General features: G+C 42.5%; 2 protein-coding genes across 2 annotated transcripts; one reads left to right on the top strand and one right to left on the bottom strand.

The window, feature by feature from the left end:
• Positions 1–575: 575 nt before the first annotated feature.
• Positions 576–9,739, top strand: LOC120025822 (set1/Ash2 histone methyltransferase complex subunit ASH2-like). The gene is made up of 17 exons (XM_038970513.1): positions 576–662; positions 1,580–1,646; positions 1,735–1,880; positions 2,224–2,312; positions 2,421–2,515; positions 2,710–2,805; positions 2,949–3,044; positions 3,205–3,280; positions 3,496–3,513; positions 4,107–4,209; positions 5,164–5,381; positions 5,517–5,684; positions 5,774–5,967; positions 6,073–6,165; positions 6,349–6,447; positions 6,632–6,691; positions 8,335–9,739. The coding sequence occupies exons 1-17, from the start codon at positions 604–606 to the stop codon at positions 8,440–8,442; spliced, it is 1,785 nt and encodes a 594-aa protein (XP_038826441.1). The 5' UTR covers positions 576–603; the 3' UTR covers positions 8,443–9,739.
• Positions 8,662–23,122, bottom strand: LOC120025823 (G protein-coupled receptor kinase 6-like). Its single transcript, XM_038970514.1, has 16 exons — positions 22,811–23,122; positions 20,128–20,217; positions 19,900–20,012; positions 19,331–19,408; positions 19,035–19,132; positions 18,832–18,924; positions 18,663–18,726; positions 18,054–18,194; positions 16,794–16,984; positions 16,522–16,559; positions 12,048–12,137; positions 11,556–11,764; positions 11,254–11,391; positions 10,542–10,679; positions 10,222–10,353; positions 8,662–10,065 (listed from the first exon to the last, which is right to left on the bottom strand). The coding sequence occupies exons 1-16, from the start codon at positions 22,860–22,862 to the stop codon at positions 9,985–9,987; spliced, it is 1,746 nt and encodes a 581-aa protein (XP_038826442.1). The 5' UTR covers positions 22,863–23,122; the 3' UTR covers positions 8,662–9,984.
• Positions 23,123–24,230: the final 1,108 nt, after the last annotated feature.

Raw genomic sequence — 24,230 nt, 5'->3', positions numbered from 1 at the left:
TTCTGGCACCACCCGGCCAGGTCTCTGACCTCCTCCCCATAGGCTGTCTCGTTGTTGTTGGTGATCAGGCCTACCACTGTTGTGTCGTCTGCAAACTTAATGACGGTGTTGGAGTCGTGCCTGGCCATGCAGTCGTGGGTGAACAGGGAGTACAGGAGGGGACTGAGCACGCACCCCTGAGGGGCTCCAGTGATGGTGGTAATAGAGGTGTTATAGACATGTTTAACCACACATTAGGAGGCGGGTTGTCTGTGGTCATAAATGTAAGCCTATTTGTGTTCAAACAAAAAATAGCTATTTCATTTATAGATGCAGATTTTGACTCAAAATATATGTACTACAATAATGCAATAGTGTTGGTTATTTATTTATGAGGACCATCCTAGTAGTTGTAGGGACGTCCCAATGATAGCCCAGAAGCGTGACACAACTTCATAGAAGTTAACAAGTAATTGTGACTGATCTATGCTCATATTTCACCTACCTCAATACATGTACAATGCTTACATCCGAAAATAAACCGACCCTAGATCAGCGCTCTGCGTCTAACGTCACGTAACACCAAAACGTCTCGCGAGATGTCATATTTTATTGATTTGAAACATGGCGTCGGAAGGAGAAGCGGGCAGTGCTTCTGTTGTTGAACCAGAGACCGGGGACGGGTAAGTCTCCGTTAAAACGGTGAAAGACCAGGGTTTTGGTTCATAATATATGTTTGTTGGTAGACAACCAGATCAATATTCATAAATATTGCAATTACAGCTAGCTAGCTTACCCTCAACAAAGTAGCCCGCTTACGTTAGCCAACTGAAGCTAACATTAGCTGGTTAGCAAGCTAACTTAGATGTCTCATTCAAATGCCTTCCCAACTTGTAAGCTAACTTGTAATCAACTAGTTAAAGTATCAAGGTACAGGTTGATTTCCTTGTTCAATATCTGCTTCTAAATACATTTCTAGCATGAATCCTGCAGAACCTAGCTAGCAAACCAAGGGAAAATAGCTACCTAGTTAGCTCTGGTCCGAGATGTTACGTGCGGCGTGCAGATGGATGCTTAGTTAAGCAGTAGAAACAATAACAAAGCGACTTCGCCGCACCTGTTAGGTAAAAAGCTGAGAAATGTAACCACCGAAATTCATAGACCGAACTATGGATGCAAGTACTGACACTCCATGATATCAATATTTTAATTTTAACCAATTTTAACCGAACATTTGAGTAAAAAAGCTTGTGTTTTTGATTCTGAAGGGGTACAAAAATTGAGCTAAGCTCATGAGGCATCTTTCTCCATTACTATTGTTACTTACAAAAGGAAACATCTCCCTTGAGTGCTGACAAACTTTTCTCTGTGTACATAAACGGTCATGTATCCAAAATATGAAATAAATGACCTTTGAGCACTTTGTTTACCGCCAGACTAGCTCTGGTCTATATAAGCGCAGTTCCGACGCATGCTGATGGTCCACAGCTAGTCTTAAATATAAGAATATGAAGGTTAATGGCAGATCAGTTATCCCAGCTGTCACCATAGCGTGTAGCTAACCAGTTAATGTTCATGTCATATCTTTGTTTACTTTCAGTGATGCTGGATTTGGGGACTTGACAGGCAACCTGGAGACTGAGTCATCGAATGGCAAAGAGGCCATGGTACTACACCTCTAATACAGCAGTTCTCTGGGCATCTCTTTTCACCGACAGTAGCAATAATGAACCCTTTTTCCTGTGTTCCCCTCAGGATCCGGGTAGTGAGGGTTTGGAGGCAGCTGACACCCAGACAGGTTCTGGTGACGAGGAGAGCGGCAGGCACCAGGGAGAGGTGGAGCTGCAGTGTGCTCTCTGTATGAAGTGGTTCACCGCCGACACCTTCAGCATCGACACTGCGTAAGCTTGTTAGACCTTGAATTATCCCCCTTGAGCTTGAATAACCAGGTAGCTACTGGTTGAAATAAAACATTTCAGGATCAAGGTTTTTGATTAGTCTTTCTCTCTCTCTCTCTCTCTCTCTCTCTCTCTCTCTCTCTTCCCCCCCCCTCTCTCTCTCTCTCTTCCCCCCCCCTCTCTCTCTCTCTCTTCCCCCCCCCCCTCTCTCTCTCTCTCTCCCCCCCCCCCCCCTCTCTCTCTCTCTCTCCCTCTCTCTCTCTCTCTCTCTCTCTTCCCCCCCTCTCTCTCTCTCGCCCTCTCTCTCGCCCTCTCTCTCTCTCTCTCTTTCTCCCTCTCTCTCCAGGACGTGTCTGCCTTTCATGACCAACTATGTTTTCCATTGTAACGTGTGTCATCACAGCGGCAACACCTACTTCCTCCGGAAACAAGCCAGTAGGTGTTCTCATTCAGCTGATACACTTCTGTGTGTGTGAGAGTTTGGTGATTATTGATGGTCTGTTATTGATTGATGTACTGATTGAGTGTCGCTGTGTGTTTCAGACCTGAAGGAGATGTGTCTGACTGCTCTGGCTAACCTCACATGGAGCTCCAGGACTCAGGAGGAACACCCCAAGACTATGTTCTCCAAAGACAAGGTCAGTCCTTTCAATAGTCCCAACATAGAACCCACAGCGATACACTTTGAGAAGCGAATTTGTGATCTTTGGAAATGCTTGATTTTACATGTCATGTCAAGATATTACACACAGTTTGCATATGTTTTTCATATGCTTAAAACACTGGATATGTTAATGTAATATTCTCCTGTACACTCTCTTTTTCCTTGCAGGACATCATCCCGTTCATTGATAAGTACTGGGAGTGTATGACCACCCGACAGAGACCTGGAAAACTTACATGGCCCAACAACCTAGTCAAGACCATGGTGAGTATGAGAGCAACCATTGACTTACACAGATGCACCAAACTACAAACTACACACATCACACTAAACCTTCACTATTACACCATTGGAAAAAGTAGCTGGACTTTCATTTAGAAACAGATCCTGACTTTTCTGTGTTTCAGAGTAAAGAGCGGGATGTGTTCCTGGTGAAGGAGCACCCAGACCCAGGCAGTAAGGACCCAGAAGAGGACTACCCCAAGTTTGGCCTGCTGGACCAGGTAGGAAAACACATCACACACATCACACACATCACACACATCACACACATCACACACATCACACACATCACACACATCACACACACAAACACAAACACAAACAAACAAACAAACAAACAAAAAACAGTGATGCTGACAGTTGGTTGATTTTGAATCTCAGGACCTGGGCAACATTGGACCGTCTTACGACAACCAGAAACAGACCACCGCTGCTCCCACTCCTGGAGGGCTCAACGGTAAACTCTAAACACATCAACACACACTGTCACACACTAACACACTTGCTCAACACATTCTCACTAAACACGCAACACATGTCACACACACACACACACATACTGTTTTTCATGGAATTAGTTATCAATGTGTCACAGAGCATAATACCACACTGAAGAAGCCCTAAGAAGTTCTCATGTTATAAATGCTATATACATGCTGTGTTGCGTTCCAGGTGGACCTTCTTTCTCAGGTGAATATGATGTGGTGTTTTGGTATCTGCTCTGAGCCCTGTGTTTCGTGCAATCGTAACTCTCCAGGTAGAATTTGCCCATAGGCACAGATCTAGGATCAGCTTAGCCTCCCCATTCCTTACCCAAACAATTTAGGGGCAAAATGCAGTCTGACCTTTTGATCAGCATATTCAGGCAACCTCATCCTGCTCCAATCGTAACCCCATCCCTCACCTGCTCACCGCTTATGTTGGTGCCCTGAAGCGTTTACCCTTTTGATCTGGCTTTTGATTGGTGGACTGATTGAATGATATCATTTCCTCTGGCTTTCTGCTCCTGAGTTCCCGGGCTTCATTCCAATACTCTGGAACAGCCTCCTCCTTCCTTTTCTTGCCCAGTGGTGAGTGGTAAAGGAAAGACAGAAGGAGGCTGTTATTGTTGGGACACAGCCACGGTGTGAATTAATCCCTTTGCTTCCTCTGTGTGTCTGCATTTCTCCTTTAATATGTGGTGTCCCTCCCTGCTCAATCCACGCTTGTACCTCCTGGGTGACTTTTTGATAGTGCTGAAAGTGTGTGTGTTCTATAGTGTAACCTGTGTGTGTTGTGTGAAGGTGGTCTGGCCCCTGGCCCAGGTAAAGGTAGAGGAGCCAAGCGTAAGCAGCAGCAGCAGCAACAGGAGGGAGCCACAGCTGGAGCAGCTAAGAGAACACGCAGGTACAACACAGATGTCCTTAGTGTTCTCATAGGTCTGAACTTGTTTTTGTAACCTTTATTTTAACAGTGAAGACATATTGAGACCTAGGTCTCTTTTACAAATGCGCCCTTTATATACAACGTAAATATACGCATCATACCCAAACTAATATATATATATTACACACACACACACTACCGTTCAAAAAAAACTGCTGATTTTATGGAATATCTACATTTATCAGCAACCATCACTCCTGTGTTCCAATGGCACGTTGTGTTAGTTAATCCAAGTTTATCATTTTAAAAGGCTAATTGATCATTAAAAAAAACTTTTGCAATTATGTTAGCACAGCTGAAAACTGTTGTTCTGATTAAAGAAGCAATAAAACTAGCCTTCTTTAGACTAGTTGAGTATCTGGGGCCTTGTAAACAAAAAGGGAGTGATGTAGAGATCTATGGGTCTTTAGCGAAGTCCAGCCAACCTTTTGATACAGGATGCAGTGATGAGTATCAGAACTGTCACCTGTAACAAAACCAAGGGCACTATGGTAGATGGCATCCAAAGAGTAGTTGCAGCTGCACTTTGATAAATAATGTCACCGGAATCAAGAACAGATAAAAAGGTTAATTTAATAATCTGCTTCCCATTGCTTAGAGAAAGTCACAATCTGTTTCTGTAGAAAAAGCCAACTTTAAATCTTAGCTTCTTAACCAGCTCATCTATATGTCTTCTAAACGTCAAATCCACATCAATCCAAACGCCTAAGTATTTATATGCAGGAACACGTTATATTGGAGAATCATCTAATGAGTGAACATGTAGTTCATCTGAAACATTCTTACAAGAGTTATCGGATGTATGATAATATGCCATCAATGTGACTCTCTCTGTCCTCTACTTCTCCTTCCCTCACACTTTCTGTCCATAATGCGCACTAACTCACTCCAATTTTCCTTTCTCTCCCTCTGTAGTGACCCTCTGTTCTCGGCCCAGCGTCTTCCTCCCCATGGCTACCCTCTGGAGCACCCCTTCAACAAAGATGGCTACCGCTACATCCTAGCAGAGCCAGACCCTCACGCCCCCGACCCAGAGAAACTAGAGCTGGACTGCTGGGCTGGCAAACCCATCCCTGGAGACCTCTACAGAGCCTGTCTCTACGAGAGAGTATTGCTAGCCCTGCACGACAGAGGTACACACAGGAAATCCTGTAGTGGATATGAGCTTCTCGTGATTAGCCTTACCCAGTAATGTCTATTGTCACATTCTCTGAGAATTCTGTTTGTTTGCTGGGCGTCTTTGTGCGTGTGTGTATATATGTCCGCAGCCCCACAGCTGAAGATCTCAGATGACCGTCTGACAGTGACAGGGGAGAAGGGTTACTCCATGGTCAGAGCCTCCCACGGTGTCAGGAAAGGATCTTGGTACTTTGAGGTCTCCATCGATGAAATGCCCCCGGACACCGCAGCCAGACTGGGCTGGTCTCAGCCTCTGGGTTAGTACCACGCAGACACACACACACGAATACGCAAACGAGCATACACACATGGAGACAGGATATGTAATAACCTGTGTGTGTTGTAGGTAACCTGCAGGCCCCTCTGGGCTATGATAAGTTCAGCTACTCATGGCGTAGTAAGAAGGGGACACGGTTCCACCAGTCTGTAGGGAAACACTACTCCTCAGGCTACGGACAGGGAGACACTCTGGGCTTCTTCATAGAACTACCAGACGGCACTGAGACAGCCAAGGCACTGCCGGACACTTACAAGGACAAGGTACGTTTTCTATTTTTATTAATGATTAACTGAGAATAGCAGACATCCACTCTCTGTTGTAGTTATGAGACTTGACATCTCATCCCTGTGTGTGTGCTTTTTCAGGCGCTGATTAAGTTTAAGAGCTACCTGTACTTTGAGGAGAAGGACTATGTGGACAAGGCAGAGAAGAGCCTGAAGACTGTTACCCCCAGCAGGGTGAGGCTCCAGCATAGAACTACAACCAATAGATCAGAAATTCACATTCAAAGCAATGGCGATTATCTCAGAATGCACTGCCAATTTCTTATGATTCCCATTGGTTGTCCTTATCAAATACATTAACATAATATGTATAGGATTGGCATTTCCATTTGCTGATACTACTGTTCTCTTCTCCAGATGCTGTTCTATAAGAATGGGGTTAACCTGGGTTTGGCCTATGAAAACCTGTTTGAGGGGCTCTACTTCCCTGCCATATCTCTCTACCGGGGCTGTACGGTTAGTATTGTGTGCGTGTGTGACTATTAGAAGGGTTATATTTTCCTTCCATCTCCCTCCACAGCACTGTAAGTAATACAATGTCCCAGAGGTTTATGGTGTTGTGATATATAGCAGTATCTACTCCAAGGATGCCCACTTCCTTTTTAATCACGTTGTGATGATTATCCCTCTTTTCTCACAGGTTTCAGTTAACTTTGGACCACTTTTCAAACACCCTCCAAAAGACATCAAGTACCAGCCAGTGAGTACACAAACACATATACAGTGCATTCAGAAGTCCTTGACTTTTCCATATTTTTTTGTCACTTGCCTACACACAATACCCCATAGTGTTAAAGTGAAATAGTTTTTCAAATTAAATTTTTTTTTTAATTATTTTTTACAAATGAATTAAAAATGAAAAGCTGAAATGTCTTGAGTCAATAAGTATTCAACCCCTTTGTATGGCAAGCCTAAATAAGTTCAGGAGTAAAAATGTGCTTAACAATTTGCATAATAAATTGCATGGACTTATAATGGTGTTTAACATGATAATGTTAAATTCTGTTTTTAATGGTGTTTAACCTCATCTCTGCACCCCACACATACAATTATCTGTAAGGACCCTCAGTCGAGCAGTGAATTTCAAACACAGATTCAACCACAAAGACCAGGGAGGTGTTCCAATGCCTCTAAAGAAGGGCACCTATTGGTAGAGTGGTAAAACAAAAAGCAGACACTGAATATCCCTTTGAGCATGCTGAAGTTATTAATTACACTTTAGATGGTGTATCAATACACCCAGTCACTACAAAGATACAGGCATCCTTCCTGACTCAGTTGCTGGAGAGGAAGGAAACCACTCAAGGATTACACCATGAGGTCAATGGTGACTGTAAAACATTTACAGAGTTTAATGGCTGTGATAGGAGATAACTGAGGATGGATCAACAACATTGTAGTCACTAGACAATACTAACCTAATTGACAGAGTGAAAAGAAGGAAGCCTGTACAGAATACAAATATTCTAAAACATGCACCCTGTTTGAAACAAAGCACTAAAGTAATACTGCAAAAACATGTGGCAAAGCAATGAACCTTTTGTCCTGAATACAAGGTGTTATGCTTTGTGGAAATCCAATACAGCACATTACTGAGTACCATTCTCCATATTTTCAAGCATAGTGGTGGCTGCATCATGCTATGGGTATGCTTGTAATCGTTAAGGACTGGGGAGTTTTTCTGAATAAAAAAAATACATGGAATAGAGCTAAGCACAGGCAAAATCCTAGAGGAAAACCTGGTTCAGTCTGCTTTCCCTCAGACACTGGGAAAATAATTCACCTTTCAGCAGGACAATAAGCTAAAACACAAGGCCAAATCTACACTGGAGTTGCTTACCAAGAAGACAAGAAGAATGCTCCTGAGTGGACAAGTTAGTTTTGACTTAAATCTATGGCAACAACCAATTTGACAGAGCTTGAAGAATTTTAGAAATAATAATGGACAAATGTTGCTCAATCCAGGTGTGGAAAACTCTTATTAAGAGACTTACCCAGAAAGACTCACAGCTGTAATCGCTGCCAAAGGTGCTTCTACAAAGTATTGAGTGGGGGGTGTGAATACTTATGTAAATGGTTTCTGTATTTAATTTAAAATACAGTTGTAAACATTTCTAAAAACATGTTTTCACTTTGTCATTTTGGGGTATTGTGTGTAGATTAGAGAAAAACAAATCAAATCCATTTTGAATTCAGGCTGTAATAAGTCAAGGTCTATGAATATTTCCTGAAAGCACTGTACATATACTTTATTTGTATTTGATTAGACAAGCAATCGAGATACTGTAGTTTTGATGTCACTGAGGTTGTAGGTTTTATTGATTGGTGTGTTTGTGTCCCCAGATGAGTGATATGGGCTGGGGAGCGGTGATCGAACATACACTGGCTGACATGTTGTATCACGTAGAGACGGACGTGGACGGACGACGTAGCCCTCCCTGGGAAGGATAAACACACACCTCCAGAGATCAACACACACACACACACACACAGACGGCCACCTGAGTGTTTGGACAGGCATGGAGTCCATTCCATCATTTATAGGTGGGTTGATGTCAACCTGAATATGAACACTTTGCAGTCTCTCTGTGGAGTCCCTTAAACATCATTGTCATTGGTAACTTAAATAAACTGTACCCTTCTATTGAACAAGATGTGTGTGATCTAAAATGAGACTTGTGTTGACAGTGAACTTGTTTGTCTGAACAACTCATTTTGGTGTATGAAGCACTTTAGGTGTTCCAGCACTATAAAGTCATGTATGGACAAGTTTCAAATTCATTATCTATTTTTGTCGAACACCTCAGATATTCTTAGTTACAGATATTATTTCTTCAAGCATATGAACATATTCTGTTTTTGTTCGTTACCTGCCAGCTGGTCTCAAGCTAGGTTTCCATACTATTGGCCACAGATCTTCATGCAAATATGATAAAATCTGCAACAAATTGACTGGTTGCGAATTAGCCTGCTTGACGACGTAGTGCACATGAAAATAACTTTTGCGGTTAAATTCCTATGTACCGAATAAAAAAACAAGTTAAATGGGTTTTCATTGCATTTTCAACTCTACTGATGGTTTTGTCACAGAACAAATTGTGTTATGTAGTGAATGTGCCCATTTCAAGTATTGGCATGTGCGCTCTAGTCAGCAGCTCGCACATACAGTGTGGGTATAGTCTACATGTGAGATTATTATGAACAAAAGTGCGAGATTATTTTTAATTTGTCAAATGGCATGCCTCAATTATCATGTCACTAGAATAAGACCCTCAATATGTATTGGAAAGGAGCATCAAGCTTATCACCTTCCACTTTCACCACCCTGTGAAGTTCACCATAATTAATTTCATTTGTAGCCTAATAAACTTCATTCTTTCCCGAGTCGTAGTGTGAGGAGCACACACGTCATCACGTGACTCCCAAATTTACTTCGATATGATGGTTATTATATCAATATTTGCCCATAAAAGCATTTCCACCGCCATTACTCGCATAGTTCAGACACAAAAAATATCCAACCTTGTCTAATGTATTTTGTTTTGTTGATATTTGTCAAGTTTACCAACACATTTGCTGTTTCCATCAGGCTTGATGTGACATTTTTTACCCAACATACTTTACGAGCATAAAAAGGTTGGATAGAAACCTGGTTACAGATGTGAAATATTAACGTTTGGTCTTGTTTTAACAATTTACTTTTGTTTTACATTCATGCTGGTTTTAATAAAGTAAAGATTTGTAAAGATTTGTTTTCAAGGTTTTTATACTAAGGTTACATAAACACACGGGTACAAAATCAGAACAATGTGTCTTAGCTGAGGTTCCCTCTGATCTGACTCATGCAGAAATAAGATGACCACCTCTGGATGATAGTACGGGGGTGGTCTCTTTGGCCTGAGCTGGTGAATGATAGATGGAATGGCCCAGTCACTCTAACGTCTGTTTCAGCTTTGGCTTTATTCCATTGGCTGTAGTGCTGTGCACCCACCACTAGATTGTAGTGCTGAGCAGGCTAGCTGATTCCATGGTGCTGCTGTCTGACTTGTGTTTCCTGCTGCCTGACTCTGAATGCTGCAAGCACAACAACACAGACAATCATTATCTATTAATTGTACTCTACACCAGGTAAACTGAGTGAGAGAATGTTCTCATTTACAACGACAGTTTCAGTGGAGAGAGGGGTTGAGTGAGCCATTAGGAAGCCCAACCAACAAGTGTGTGTCTTACATGTCTGCGGAAGATGCGGTCCATCAGGCTGCGTTTGAGGCTCGCAGCGGTCTGGGTCCAGTCCAGGTCAGGGGGTCTGGAACCCTGAGGCCCGAACACATTCAGTTCCTTGAAACAACCCATCTCTATCATCTGTGAGAGAGAAGGAGTGAGGGAGGAGGAGAGCGAGGGTAAGGAGTTAGTCATCTCAATTAGCCTATGACCAAACCATACCTAACCTCAAATTGCTACCAATATGATTACATTTAATTGAAATATGTGCAATGTAATTGAATTTAACAGAAGTAAATCAAATGTAATAATCTGCATGTTGTGTTGACCTCTGTCTGCCAGGGTATGGCCACAGAGCCTGTGTTAAACTTGATGTAGAAGTCGTTGTCTGCCCTCTCCAAAATGACTCCTTTTACTGTGGAGAACTCATCAATGTCCTGAACATCCTGGCAGTACACTGCTCTGGGCTGGAGAGAGTGAAGTGGGGTGGAAAGATGGAGAGCACAGAGGGAGGGAGAAGTATTCTTACTACAACATCTAGTATCGCATATTATATCATTTTAATTGTAGTTTTACAGATTATTTAGTCTGTCTACCACATACTATAGCGGTTAAAGTTAGCAAGCGGTGCTGATGCACCAAATCTGGATCCAACAGGACCCTGAACATCTTCTACCCCCAAGACATAAGACTGCTAAATAGTTAACCAAATAGCTAACTGGACTATCCATATTTGCACTAACTATTTTGACTCATCACATACACTGTGGCTACTGCTTATTATCTATCCTGCTGCATAGTCACTTTACCCCTACCTATATGTGCATTTCTACCTCGTACCCCTCCACATCGACTCGGTACTGGTACCCTGTGTATATAGCCAAGTTATCGTTACTTATTGTGTATTTTTTCCTAATTATTATTTTATATATTTTTCTCTGCATTGTTGGGAAGGGCCTGTAAGTCAGCATTTCACTGTTATTCTACACCTGTTTACAAAGTATGTGAAAAATAACATTTGATTTGAGTTAGGGTATTTACATCCGGTTTGAAGGGTGGCTCAATGACTCCGGCCTCCAGCCTCCTGAAGTTGATGGTTCTGAAAAAGGGATGGGACTTAACCCCATACACCCCACTCCCCTGACACCCCAGCCTATGTCTCGGGTCTTTATTCAACAGCTGAGAGCGCGAGAGATGGAAAAAGAAGGATAAGAGAGAGAGTGAAGGAAAGAGAGAAGAGAGAAAGAGTGGGAGACGAGAGAACATCCATGCAGTTACAATGTAGAACAGAATTTGCTCGTTGACTGGTTTCATGTCAAATCAGAGTAAAACTGTAATCTTACCAAGCGACAGAAGTCTTTCGTCTCGTTGCTAAATATCTTTCCGTACTCCTCCTCCTCCTCCTGTATCCTTCTCTCCATCTCCTTTCCCATCAATCGCTCCCCTTTTCTCTTGAATGGGGATCGTCCTGCCGTCATTTCGTACACAAGGCAGCCCAGGCCCCACCAATCAGGGCTCATCCCGTAGTAGTCGTGGCCAATCACCTCTGGAGCTGAGGGGAAGAAGGAGGGGTTTGGAAATGTTGGTTCACTGTTGTTGCTCCCAAATTATATATCCAATGAGGCTCAGTGATAGTACAACATCTGGAGGTAAACTGTGATGTAATTTTTTAAAATCATGATAGCAAACACGTTGCAACATTTTGACCACCGTGGATATTTGGCATCTAAAAAGTGTGCAAGTATTCTCATGATCTTTCATACACCCTGCATCTGTGTATTCTGCTAGATATGAGTAGACCACCTGAAAGTGTACAGTAGGTTAGAGCCACGTACCCATGTAGCCCAGGGTGCCCACCCTGCCTCGTACCAGATTCCCCTCAGATAGCGTCACCGCCAGGCCCAGGTCTGAGATACGGATGTGCCCTGGGACGGGTTGAGAGGGGTGGGGGATCAGTGGACCATTAGTTCATACAGCAAAGGGTAGCAACAAATTTTCAAGAGATTTTCACTCGTGGAAAATGTCACGTAATAGATTGATGAAAATCCCTGTCATGGAAAATCTCTCACGGAACACAAATAAAGTACATGAGGAGAAGGAGGGTTCTGGCACATGACGTGACAGTGGCAGTGTGTACTGATGTGTTTGTGTGTGTCAGTGGAGGCTCCTCAGAGGATGAAGGGGAGGACCATCCTCCTCAGTGAATTTCATAAAAATAGTAAAACATTAAAAAAGTTATCCTTTTTAGATAAAACTATACTAAATATATTCATGTCACCAAATAATTAAAACACACTGTTTTGCAATGAAGGTCTACAGTAGCCTCAACAGCACTCTGCAGTGTAGCTGGAGGACAGCTAGCTTCCGTCCTCTTCTGGGTACATTGACTTCAATACAAAACTTAGGAGGCTCATGGTTCTCACCCCCTTCTATAGACTTACACAGTAATTATGACATCTTCTGGAAGACATTCTCCAGCCTATCAGAGCTCTTGCAGCATGAATTGTGTCGTGGAAAATTGCAAGATTATGTTATAATGCTTGTATTGCATAATATGTTTATGTGATATACGTGTCTATTATAATGTATTTCTTTGGACTCTAGTGTTGGCAGTTGCACTTTTCCCTCAGCTGGGGCTCAGTCACTTGCGGCCCAGAGAGGGGAGAGGTCAGGCTTGTCTTTTACATATCCCTGGTGCTATGCAGAATATCAGAAAGGGAAGAGGACAGGATGGAACATTGCCTTCATATGTGAATGTATCTGTTAAACCATGTGAAGGGATGGCGTGATTAAGGGGGAACCAATTACTTGTCTCCACAATGTCTGTGCGCAAGTCACCCCCTCCTTTGGCATTGGGGGGAGGTGTATGGCAGTGTCTGGAACCATTGTATGTCCTCTCTAATGTTGCACTTATCCTGGGATAGTGTATGATATAGAGGCTCACTCCCCTCAGTGAGCTTGTCCAGGAGTGGGGTCAAGAGGGGGTTTACTTGAGATGGGAGTATCTAGAGTTGACAATTGATTTATGCCATTGGATGAGATGGTGTTTTTGTGCTATGAAGTACCAGGAACGGGATTAGAACCATGTCTTAGAGACCAAACTGAACGATAATTTATAGCGAATGCTATCTGGCTATGGGATACTCCTCTCTCAAGTAAAAGTCTTTCTTTGTGAACTGTTCCTAAGATCTGTGGTTCGTCATGTAGGTTGAGAGGGGTGTATCTTGGCTATAAAAGATCTTTGTACTTTTGTGTTGTCACTTTCAATGGTTCATTAGAAATGGCGCATCATTGAAAGTCATTGCTAATGCAAAGCTCTTATTATTATTAAAAATGTAGTTTAAGTATAACTCTGACTGGTGTGTGAAGTTTGTTTCTCCTTATTTGGTAATACAGAAATTAGCCACCACAACTGACATGTCTACCCATTAAAGGATCAGAGAATGAATCTAGTAGTGAAAGCATAAGCTACAGCTAGCTAGCACTGCAGTGCATAAAATGTGGTGAGTAGTTGACTCAAAGAGAAAGATAATTAATTTCTTCAAAAATGAAGGAGAAGCAAGAGAGAAATCGAGAGAGAGCTATATTTCATAATTTTTCACTTTCACATAGCTATTTAGCTAACAAATGCAGCTAGCTAGCTAGTTTAGCCTACTCAAACACCCGGCTCAAACAGAGGGATGCTATGTTAGCTAGCTGGCTATGAATATCCAACACAACACTGGAACTCTTCCAATTCAAGGTAAGCTTTTGGTTTTACTAATTTATTGCCACCAGGCCTCGCCAGTGTAACTGATAAACTGCTTATTGAACTGCTTACTGACTGTACACTGTAACATTACTACATGATTGTAGCGGGTTTACTAACACCTTCGTTCTATTAGCTATGTTGACTATGACATTACTTTAGCTAATATGGTGACAACAATGCAGGCTGTGTGTAGCGATTATGATATGGTTTGGCTTGGAAAGGTTTTTTCGCCTGGTAACATACAGCTGATGTGTTGTGCATTGAATTCCACAAGCGAAGGGAAAAGGTGAGAGGAGGAGAGTGCATAGATGCGAGAAGGAATACAACGTGGCTGCTATGAAAGTGAACTGTTTTTACGTGTGATCAGGGATGTATTCATTGTGTGTATTCAATTCTTAAACAGAAGCAAATGGAACGAAACAGGGATAAACATAACTAAATCTGTCCAATAAAAACTCTCGTTTGCAACTGTTGGACTAATGATTACACTCTAGACTAATGATTACACTCTTGCCTGCAACTAGAGTGCAAGAGTGTGCAAGGCGGTATTGAATCTGTCACCTCAAATTTTTCTCTCGATCTGACCGCACCTACGTTGTAAACTTTCATTCATAGGCTAGGTCGTAGCAAACTCATGATGTGTATAGGGAAAAAAATCTTTCTCATCTTAAATGGCACCGACCGCCACTGATGTGTATGTGTGTATCATGTGAGATCGTTACTAGTTACAGTTGTATGCTTGGTATCGTCTACATGTGGTTCCAAGTTTCCAAACACGCTGCCAAGCTTGGAACAGGTAACAATAAGATTATCTAAAAATAGACTAGACCTGGTTGTCACACAGTGTATATTCACTTCCAGATAGACCAACCGCCCATGTTTGTGATTGTGAGAAAATCTCATCTTAAATTTCATCACCAGGATATCCTGCTTAGGGAAACTACAGTGCCTTCAGAAAGTATTCACACCCATTGACATTTTCCACATTTTGCCTGAATTTAAAATAGATTACATTTAGATTTTGTGTCACTGATCTACTGTACACAGAGTATCCCATAATGTCAAATAGAAAAGCTGAAATCTCTTCAGTCGATAAGTAATCAAACCTTTTGGTCTAGTTGCAACCAGGTCTAGTTGCCAGAGAGCAAGGAAACCGCTCAGGGATTTCACCATGGTGACTGTAAAACATTTACAGAGTTTAATGGCTGTGATAAGAGAAAACTGAGGATGGATCAACAACATTGTAGTTACTCCACAATACATTTTTAACTTTTATTTAACTAGGCAAGTCAGTTAAGAACAAATTCTTATTTACAAGGATGGCCTACCCCGGCCAAATCCAGACAACACTGGGCCAATTGTGCACCACCCTATGGGACTCCCAATCACAGCCAGATGTGATGCAGCCTGGATTCAAACCAGGGACACCTCTTGCATTGAGATGCAGTGCCTTAGACCACTGCGCCACTCGGGAGCTAACATAAATGACAGAGTGAAAAGAAGTAAGCCTGTACAGAATATACAAAATATTCCAAAACATGCATCCTGTTTGCAATAAGACACTAAAGTAATGCTGCAAAAAATGTGGCAAAGAAATTAACTTATTGTCCTGAATACAAAGCGTTATGTTTGGGGCAAATCCAACACAACACATCACTGAGTACCACTCTTCATATTTTCAAGCATGGTGGTGGCTGCATCATTTTATGGGTATGCTTGTCATCGGAAAGGACTTGGGAGTTTTTGGTTTTCTTTTTATAAAAAGAAAGGAATAGTTCAGTCTGATGGGAGACATATACATTGGAGTTGCTTACCAAGACGGCATTGAATGTTCCTGAGTGGCTTAGTTACAGTTTTGACATAAATCGTCTTGAAAATCTATGGCAAGATTTGAAAATGGCTGTCTAGCAATGATCAACTTGACAAATCTTGAATAATTTTTAAAAGAATAATTGGCAAATATTGCACAATCCAGGTGTGCAAAGCCCTTAGAGACTTACCCAGAAAGACTCACAGCCGTAATTGCTCCCAAAGGTGATTGTAACATGTATTGACTCAGGGGGTTGAATACTTATATAATCAAGTGTTTTATTTACCATGAATAAACGGGGGTGGCAGGTAGCCTAGGTAGCCTAGCCGAGTGTTGGGCCAGTAACCAAAAGGTTGCTAGATCAAATCCCTGAGCTAACAAAGTAAAAAACTGTCGTTCTACCCCTGAACAAGGCCCCACTGTTCCTAGGCTGTCATTGAAAATAAGGATTTGTTCTTAACTGACTTGCCTAGCTAAATAAATGTTAAATAATAACAAAATACCATGAATAAAAATATCAGAAATCTACATTTTCTTTCACTTTGACATTGTATTCTGTGTGGACGGTTGACAATTAAATCCATTTTAATCCCACTTTGTAACGCAACAAAATGTGGAAAACATCCAGGGGTGTGAATACTTTCTAAAGGTACTATAGATCCTACATGGCTAGAATGTGAAGAGTTAGGAAGAATGATATGGGTCTGAAGCACATGTATTGATTGCGATATCATTAAAGTGTGCCTACCGTTGTCATCCAGAAGGATGTTCTCTGGTTTTAGATCCCTGAAACAAAAAACAAAGAACAGAAATCAGTACAATGCCTTTTCAATGTCACATTAATCCATTTTAGCATACTCCATGAGACTTCTCCACCCTTTTCCAGAAGTGTGCAAAAAGTGTGCAAACACTTTCTCGCATGGATTTAACAATGGAGGAAACTCCCTCCAGCCAATGCTTACACCGATCCTACGCTTTTAAAAAGGATATAGAATCAGGATGGAGTCAGTGTCTACTGACCTGTAGACAATGTTCATCTGGTGGAGGTGGTGGAGACCACAGCAGACCTCAGCAGCATAGAACTGAACCCTGTCCTGCTCCAGGCCTAAAGTACCCATGTTATAGATGTGGAAACGCAAGTCTCCTCCGTTCATTATGGTCAGCACCAGACAGAGAGACTGTTTGGTTTCATATGCATACGCCAGACTGACCTAGAGAGAGAAATAAAGACAGAGCGTTAGAGGAAGAGAGGACACAGAGAGACAGAGATAGAATGAAAGAAAAGGAGGGAGAGAAAGAAGAGAATGGAGAGTGAGAAGAGGATGAAGAGAGAGAGAAGATGAAGGAGAAAGAGAAGAGGATGGAGAGGGAGAAGAGGATGGAGAGCGAGAGAGAGAAGAGGATGGAGAGAGGGAGATGAGGATGGAGAGAGAGAGAGAGAAGAGGGTGAAGAGAGAGAGAAGAGGAAGGAGAGAAAGAGAAGAGGATGGAGGGAGAGAGAGAATAGGATGGAGAGAGAGAGAAGAGGATGGAGAGAGGGAGAAGGGGATGGATAGAGAGAGAAGAGGAAGGAGAGAGGGAGAAGAGGACGGAGAGAGAGAGAAGAGGATGGAGAGAGAGAGAAGAGGAAGGAGAGAAAGAGAAGCAGATGGAGAGAGAGTGAAGGGGGGGAGAGAAAGAGAAGAGGAAGAAGAGAAAGGAGGAGGGAGAGAGAGAGAGAGAAGAGGATGGAGAGAGAGAAGAGGATGGAGAGAGAGAGAAGAGGAGAGAGAGAAGAGGATGGAGAGAGAGGAGGAGGGAGAGAGAGAGAAGAGGATGGAGAGAAAGGAGGAGGGAGAGAGAAGAGAAGAGGATGGAGAGAGAGAGAGAAGAGGATGGAGAGAAAGGAGGAGGGAGAGAGAAGAGAAGAGGATGGAGAGAGAGAAGAGGATGGAGAGAGAGAGAAGAGGTGGGAGAGAGAGAAATGGAAGACGAGAGAGGAGGAGGGAGAGAGAGAAGAGGATGAGAGAGAGAAGAGGATGGAGAGAGAGAGAAGGGGATGGAGAGAGAGAAGATGATGGAGAGAGAGAGAAGAGGATGGAGAGAGAGTGAAGAGGAGGGAGAGAGAGAGAAGAGGATGGAGAGAGAGTGAAGAGGAGGGAGAGAGAGAGAAGAGGAAGAAGAGAGAGGAGGAGGGAGAGAGAGAGAGAGAGAAGAGGATAGAGAGAGAGAGAGAAGAGGATAGAGAGAGAGAGAGAAGAGGATGGAGAGAGAGAAGAGGATGTAGAGAGAGAGTCCTACCACAAATCTGCTGTTAAGTGTCTCTAGTATCTGTTTCTCATTGAGGGCCATGGCCTCTCCTCTCCCCTTCTTCACGTGAGTCTTCTCCAGCTTCTTACACGCATACATCTTCCCAGAGGCACGTGCCTGGAATGCCCACACCTGGGGGAGAGGGGAGGGAGGAAGGGAGAAAAGGATAGAGAGAGGGGGAGAATGTATGAGACGAATCCTCACTATCACATTTGTTGTTACACATGTGCATCTGAAGTTAGAGTTGGGTCAATGTTTTCTGATTTGAGATTTTTCTAAGAAAAATTGTGAAAACATGTTCGTCTGTTCACTCTTGAGGAAAAAGGTGCTATCTAGAACCTAAATTGTCTCATCGGCTGTCTCTATAGGATAACCCTTCAAATAATTTTTTTTTGGTTCCAGGTAAAACCTTTTTTGATTAAATTAGGAACCGTTTTCACAGAGGGTTCTACATGGAACCCAAAAGGGTTCTACATGAAACCAAAAAGGTTTCTACCTCGAACCAAAAAGGGTCCACCTATAAGGACAGCCGAATATGGGGATAGCCGAAGAACCCTTTTGGAACCCTTTTTTCTAAGAGTGCAGTGAAAGCAGCCTTACCTCCCCGAAGCCTCCCTTGCCAAGCATCCTGTACTGTCTGAAGATGTGTTTGGTAACAGGCTGTCTGGGGGGAGAGAAATACACAGAGTGACTGGTGTCAAGCATTTGTGGTCATGTCTCACTTAGTTTGATTATTCAGTCAAACGCACACATGTCCATATGCACTGACCTCTCTACCATCTTCCACTGCAGGAAACGGTCAAAGTACATGCTCTGCTGGTACTGAAGGAAGGGGGCACCGCTCAGGTACTCATGGAGGTCACTGTAAAAACACAGTAAGAGGAGGTGAATTCCCAGCACACACAGCCCCTCACAGATATGGGAGGGAAGGGAAGGGTGGAGGAAATTGGGGTAAAGGTCAGAGAGACTCACACTGTGCAGTCAATGAAGATGTCTCTACTGTGCTGCTCCTCCAGACTCTCCCTACACCTCTCACCATAGCACTCTACTACCTGTACACACTCAGATGACTGGCAAGACAACATACACATTTACAATTAACTTGCAAAAATCTCAAGTGAGAAATCAACTTTTATTGTGTGTGTGTGTGTGTGTGTGTGTGTGTGTGTGTGTGTGTGTGTGTGTGTGTGTGTGTGTGTGTGTGTGTGGGTGTGTGTGTGGGTGTGTGTGTGTGCGTGAGAGAGAGAGAGAGTGTTTAAAGACGGTACCTGTCTACTGAGGAACCTGTTAATGATTTGCATGCCAAAACTCCTCTTCTCCTCATCTGACTTCACCTCATACTCCCCCTGTAGAAATTCAAACATTTATGGACTTATAATTATTGTTTTGTCAACATGAATGATGACATTTTGATGGTCCCTGTCCTTGTCTATTATCTGCCACTGATTGGTATTTTTTTGTATTTTATTAGGATTTCTGGATCATTCTTCATGAATGACCCAGGTCACTAACCTTCAGCAAGGCATTGGCCCAGGCCAATGAGGAAATACAGAGAGTTATGAATAACAGAGTTATTTTTAACCCAGCAGACATAACTTATTTTTTTTTATTACAGTAACATACCATTTCTAAGAATGTTATCATACTAGAATTCTTTCCTGGCTGTGTGCCCAAAACACACACACACCCTTCAGAAATATGACATCACTTTGCTGTGACACCGGTCTGTCAGCAGAGCGTACTGTAAAACCTGCTTGCAGAATTATATCTGATCATTTCCCACAATATGGACCATACCACCTCCTCCATAGTGAATAAGGCCTATAGTGGATCATACCATTTCGTCCAATAGGGAGTTGCAGTGCCGCAGCTCAGGTTTGCTCTGACAGAAGAGACGGAATAGTTGTCTGCCGATAGGCTGCTTCACACACAGACTGTAGTAGTCTCGTTCTGAAACACACACATTGCACATATAAAACATGCATGCACAGACATACAAACACAAACTCTCACACACACTAAAGCACACACACACACATACATACACACACACGCACACACTGACCGAGGGTGTTTGCCAGCTCCATACACTGGCTGATGTGAGGGAAGCGCAGCATGTCTTTCCATTTCCAACTCTTGCCTTTTCTCCCTCCACCTAGAGAGAGATGGAACAGGGGAGAGAAGGGTGAAAGAAGGAGGTAAGAAATGGCGGCAGGTAGCACAGCGGTGAAGAGCATTAGGCCAGTAACTGAAAAGACGCTGGTTCGAATTCCCAAGCCAACAAGGTGAAGAGTCTGTTGACTTGTGCAACGCACTTAACCCCAATTCTTCTGTTAAGAGCATCTGCTAAAATGGGGAAGGAAAAATAGTATGAGAAATTTGATATTACAGCTGAACTGTCATTCATTTACTGTTTTTCATACCCAAAAGCATGTGAGCTCATTCAACTCTTTGGTTATGTGTTGTATGTAATATGTTAAAATGGGGCCTCAGAAAGAAAACAAAGAAGTAAAAACTATCAGCAGTAAGAACAAACATATCCAACTGGACCCATTCATCCTTGTAGTTACAACCTTATAACCTAAAGGTCTTTCCTCTGTTTACCTGTTCACCTCAACATACCGAAAAAAGACTACAATCAGTCTGTCAACAACAGCCTTTGTTCCTGTGTGTGTGTGTGTGTGTGTGTGTGTGTGTGTGTGTGTGTGTGTGTGTGTGTGTGTGTGTGTGTGTGTGTGTGTGTGTGTGTGTGTGTGTGTGTGTGTAGTCGTTCCTCGTCAGTCAGGTTCCAGCCCTGGCATCCATCCACTCCAAAGAGAAATCTATAAATAGGTATGGAGCAGGAACAAACCTGTGGGACCACATAGCACTGCGATCCACACACACACACACACACACACACTCACACTCACACTCACACTCACACTCACACTCACACACACACACACACACACACACACACACACACACACAGTGCAGCACTGTGATAAAATTGCTGATCCTGCCTACAGGTGTCACCTACTGATGATGATATTCACAGAACCTGGGAAGGAGTCCAACCTGTTGGTTATGGTTTGTGACCTCACTCTTCCCACACACATACAACCCTGAGCCTGTCACCTTGCTACCTGTCATACAGGTGTATTGAGCCTGTCATATTGCTACCTTTCATACAGGTGTATTGAGCCTGTCACCCTGCTACCTTTCATACAGGTGTATTGAGCCTGTCACCTTGCTACCTTTCATACAGGTGTATTGAGCCTGCCACCAGATATTTGTTCAGCTCACCAAAACACATAGTGTGTGTGTGTGTTTTCCTGTGGCACATACAATATGAGTGTACTTGGGCACCTGCTCCACATCAACCACCCAAAGGATTGATTTCTCCTGTAGCCTGTAACAAAATGTGTTGCATCTTAATATACAGTGTGTGTGGCTACTACTTTGTCATTTAGCAAGGTTTCACCCATGACCCATAAAATACAGACAGGACATCTATTAGTAGAGACATCTGTCTTTCTACCTGCTTTCGAGAGAGATTGGGGTTGTTTAACAATGACAGAAAGCTAATTTATTACATCCTGCTTCTAAAGAATGTGATGTGACGAATCCCCTACCACGTCATTAAATTTCAAGGAATGAAGTGTGTGTGTGTGTGTGCGTGTGTGTGTGTCTGTGTGTGTGTGTGTGTGTGTGTGTGTGTGTGTGTGTGTGTGTGTGTGTGTGAAAAATAAACTTGAGGAAGTAGTACTGTATAAAATCCCTGCTAGTTAATTCTAAGTGTCAATCAGTCCACTTTTGTTTGTGATCAAATCTTTATAAAAAAATATATTGTTGGGGGGCACATGCACAACACACACATTCATATAATTGAATAGTTTGTTTGCATCACAGAGCCAAAAAGTATCAATACATTCAGTATGTAAAGAAAAAAGAACCAAAAAAAAGAAGGGAGCCTCCATCCCCAACTCCCCAATCAACCAGTCCTCTTTTATCATACATCCTTTCCTCATTCCTTCACCACATACATTGTTCCTCAGAAGGAAGCAATTTTCTCTGGGACCCATAATCCTACTCACTCACTCACTCACTCACTCACTCACTCACTCACTCACTCACTCACTCACTCACTCACTCACTCACTCACTCACTCTCACATCACTGTAGGTTATGTACAACAGTCGGGTTATGTAAGTCCTTTGTGGTACATGTCTTTCTGCAATAGTTGCAATTACATTTGACATACTATGGGACATTTTGAAATGAACCTTTGTGACACATTCATAAGACTGGCAATAAGGTTAAGAATTACAAGGGTGCACTGCAATCTCACCCATAGCAGGGCATCACCTGTCATGTTAAAATGTAGCCTACTGCAACCTACCCTACTCATCTGTGACACCACAGCACTGTAACAGAGGGCAACACAAACTGGAATAATATTGAGCTCTGAACACACCACTACTCGATCAAGGTGCAAACAGGCTACCTCTAACTTGTCTTTTTATGTTTTTCTAAACTTCTTCAACTAACTATAAGACACATCAATCATTACTGACTTCCCTGGTTAAAGATACAACTAATAAATAAAGACAGACATGATGACAAGTGGCAAACAGAAAATGTACATTTCCTGAAGAAAATGTGTGCTTGCTAAAAAAAAGTATTGTATGGTGAAATATGAGGTAATAGGCTAGTATTTACTGCAGCGTTAATTTTTACTGCACCTATATAGGTGTATTTCTTACCTCCCCTGGCTCTGATGAGTGCGCTGTTCGCCACCATACTATCTATCTCCATTGCTGCAGAGGGATGTGGACCATACAACAACAACAAAAATCACAACTGGAACAACTTTCGTTTTTCTCTCCTTTTCCTTATTCAAACAATCCGTCTTCAAATACAGGTTTAACCATCCCCCAGAAGATGTACAGTCTGGTTCTCTTTCTCAAGCCAAGATTCCATAAAAAAATGAAAGTGTTAGTTAACAAAATACTGAACATGTAAAAACGAAGTAGCCTACTCTAAATATAAGGTTGTTTAAAAAGTGCGATAAAGTTTGCGTCACTAATCCGCGGAGAGGGAGTGTTAGAAACGGAATGTTATTGGCAACATATTTGACTACACTAAACTGAAAAACTGAGTAGGCGTAGATATGCTTATCTAAAATCTTCACACATAGTCATTGTGTAAAATAGAACAAGCACGTCCTCTGCTGGTGATATATAAAACTACAGCACTGTCAGCGTGCCCACTGTTTTGTCCCTTGAAGTTTTCCGTCAGTTTCGTTGTCAACGGATGACTCAACACTATACACGTCAGCTACTACAGCGACTGAAATGACTGCAACACTTAAGAGTTAAGTTTCAGAGTGGGTGGCAAGTTAGTCCTAAATATTTCCAAACTAAAAGCATTGTATTTGGGACAAATCATTCACTAAACCCTAAACCTCAAATAAATATTGTAATGAATAATGTGAAAATGTAACAAGTTGAGGTGACTAAACTGCTTGAGTAACCTGTCATGGTCAAAACATATTGATACAGTGGTTAAAATGGGGAGAAGTTTTTCCATAATAAAGCTCTGCTCTGCCTTCTTAACAGCACTATCAACAAGGCAGGTTTTTATTTATTTATTGTTATTTATTTGATTAACAACACACAAGGCAGGTCCTACAGGACCTAACTACTGTTCAGTCGTGTGGTCACGTGCCACAAAGAGGGACTTAGGAAAATGTGTGAAAGGCATTGACATGTTGAATGCACGGAGCTGTCTGTTTGAACAACTGGCACACAGCTCAGAAACCCATGCATACCCCACAAGCTCTCCCTCGCCCTCCATTTGGTAAATTCGACCACAACTCTATCCTCCTGATTCCTGCTTACAAGCAACAATTAAAGCAGGAAGCACCAGTGACTCGGTCTATAAAAAAGTGGTCAGATGAAGCAGATGCTAAACTACAGGACTGTTTTGTTATCACAGACTGGAACATGTTCCGGGATTCTTCCGATGGCATTGAGGAGTACACCACATCAGTCACTGGCTTTATCAATAAGTGCACGTCGTCCCCACAGTGACTGTACGTACATATCCCAACCAGAAGCCATGGATTACAGGCAACATTCACACTGAGCTAAAGGGTAGAGCTGCCGCTTTCAAGGTGCGGGA

This window comes from Salvelinus namaycush, chromosome 31, assembly GCF_016432855.1.
Source record: "Salvelinus namaycush isolate Seneca chromosome 31, SaNama_1.0, whole genome shotgun sequence".
Classification (NCBI taxonomy): Eukaryota; Metazoa; Chordata; class Actinopteri; order Salmoniformes; family Salmonidae; genus Salvelinus; species Salvelinus namaycush.
The sequence above is the reverse complement of the archived record's forward strand: the minus strand, read 5'-3'. Positions and strand labels throughout refer to the sequence as shown.

Excerpts from the sequence above, each read along its gene's own strand:
- LOC120025823 (XM_038970514.1), bottom strand. The coding sequence starts at position 22,862 with ATGGAGATAGATAGTATGGTGGCGAACAGCGCACTCATCAGAGCCAGG. Across the intron at positions 18,727-18,831 it reads CAGTGGAAGATGGTAGAGAG|ACAGCCTGTTACCAAACACA; the intron begins GTCAGTGCATAT and ends CTCTCCCCCCAG. Across the intron at positions 10,354-10,541 it reads CCATACCCTGGCAGACAGAG|ATGATAGAGATGGGTTGTTT; the intron begins GTCAACACAACA and ends TCTCTCTCACAG.
- LOC120025822 (XM_038970513.1), top strand. The coding sequence starts at position 604 with ATGGCGTCGGAAGGAGAAGCGGGCAGTGCTTCTGTTGTTGAACCAGAG. Across the intron at positions 663-1,579 it reads GAACCAGAGACCGGGGACGG|TGATGCTGGATTTGGGGACT; the intron begins GTAAGTCTCCGT and ends GTTTACTTTCAG. Across the intron at positions 1,881-2,223 it reads ACCTTCAGCATCGACACTGC|GACGTGTCTGCCTTTCATGA; the intron begins GTAAGCTTGTTA and ends CTCTCTCTCCAG.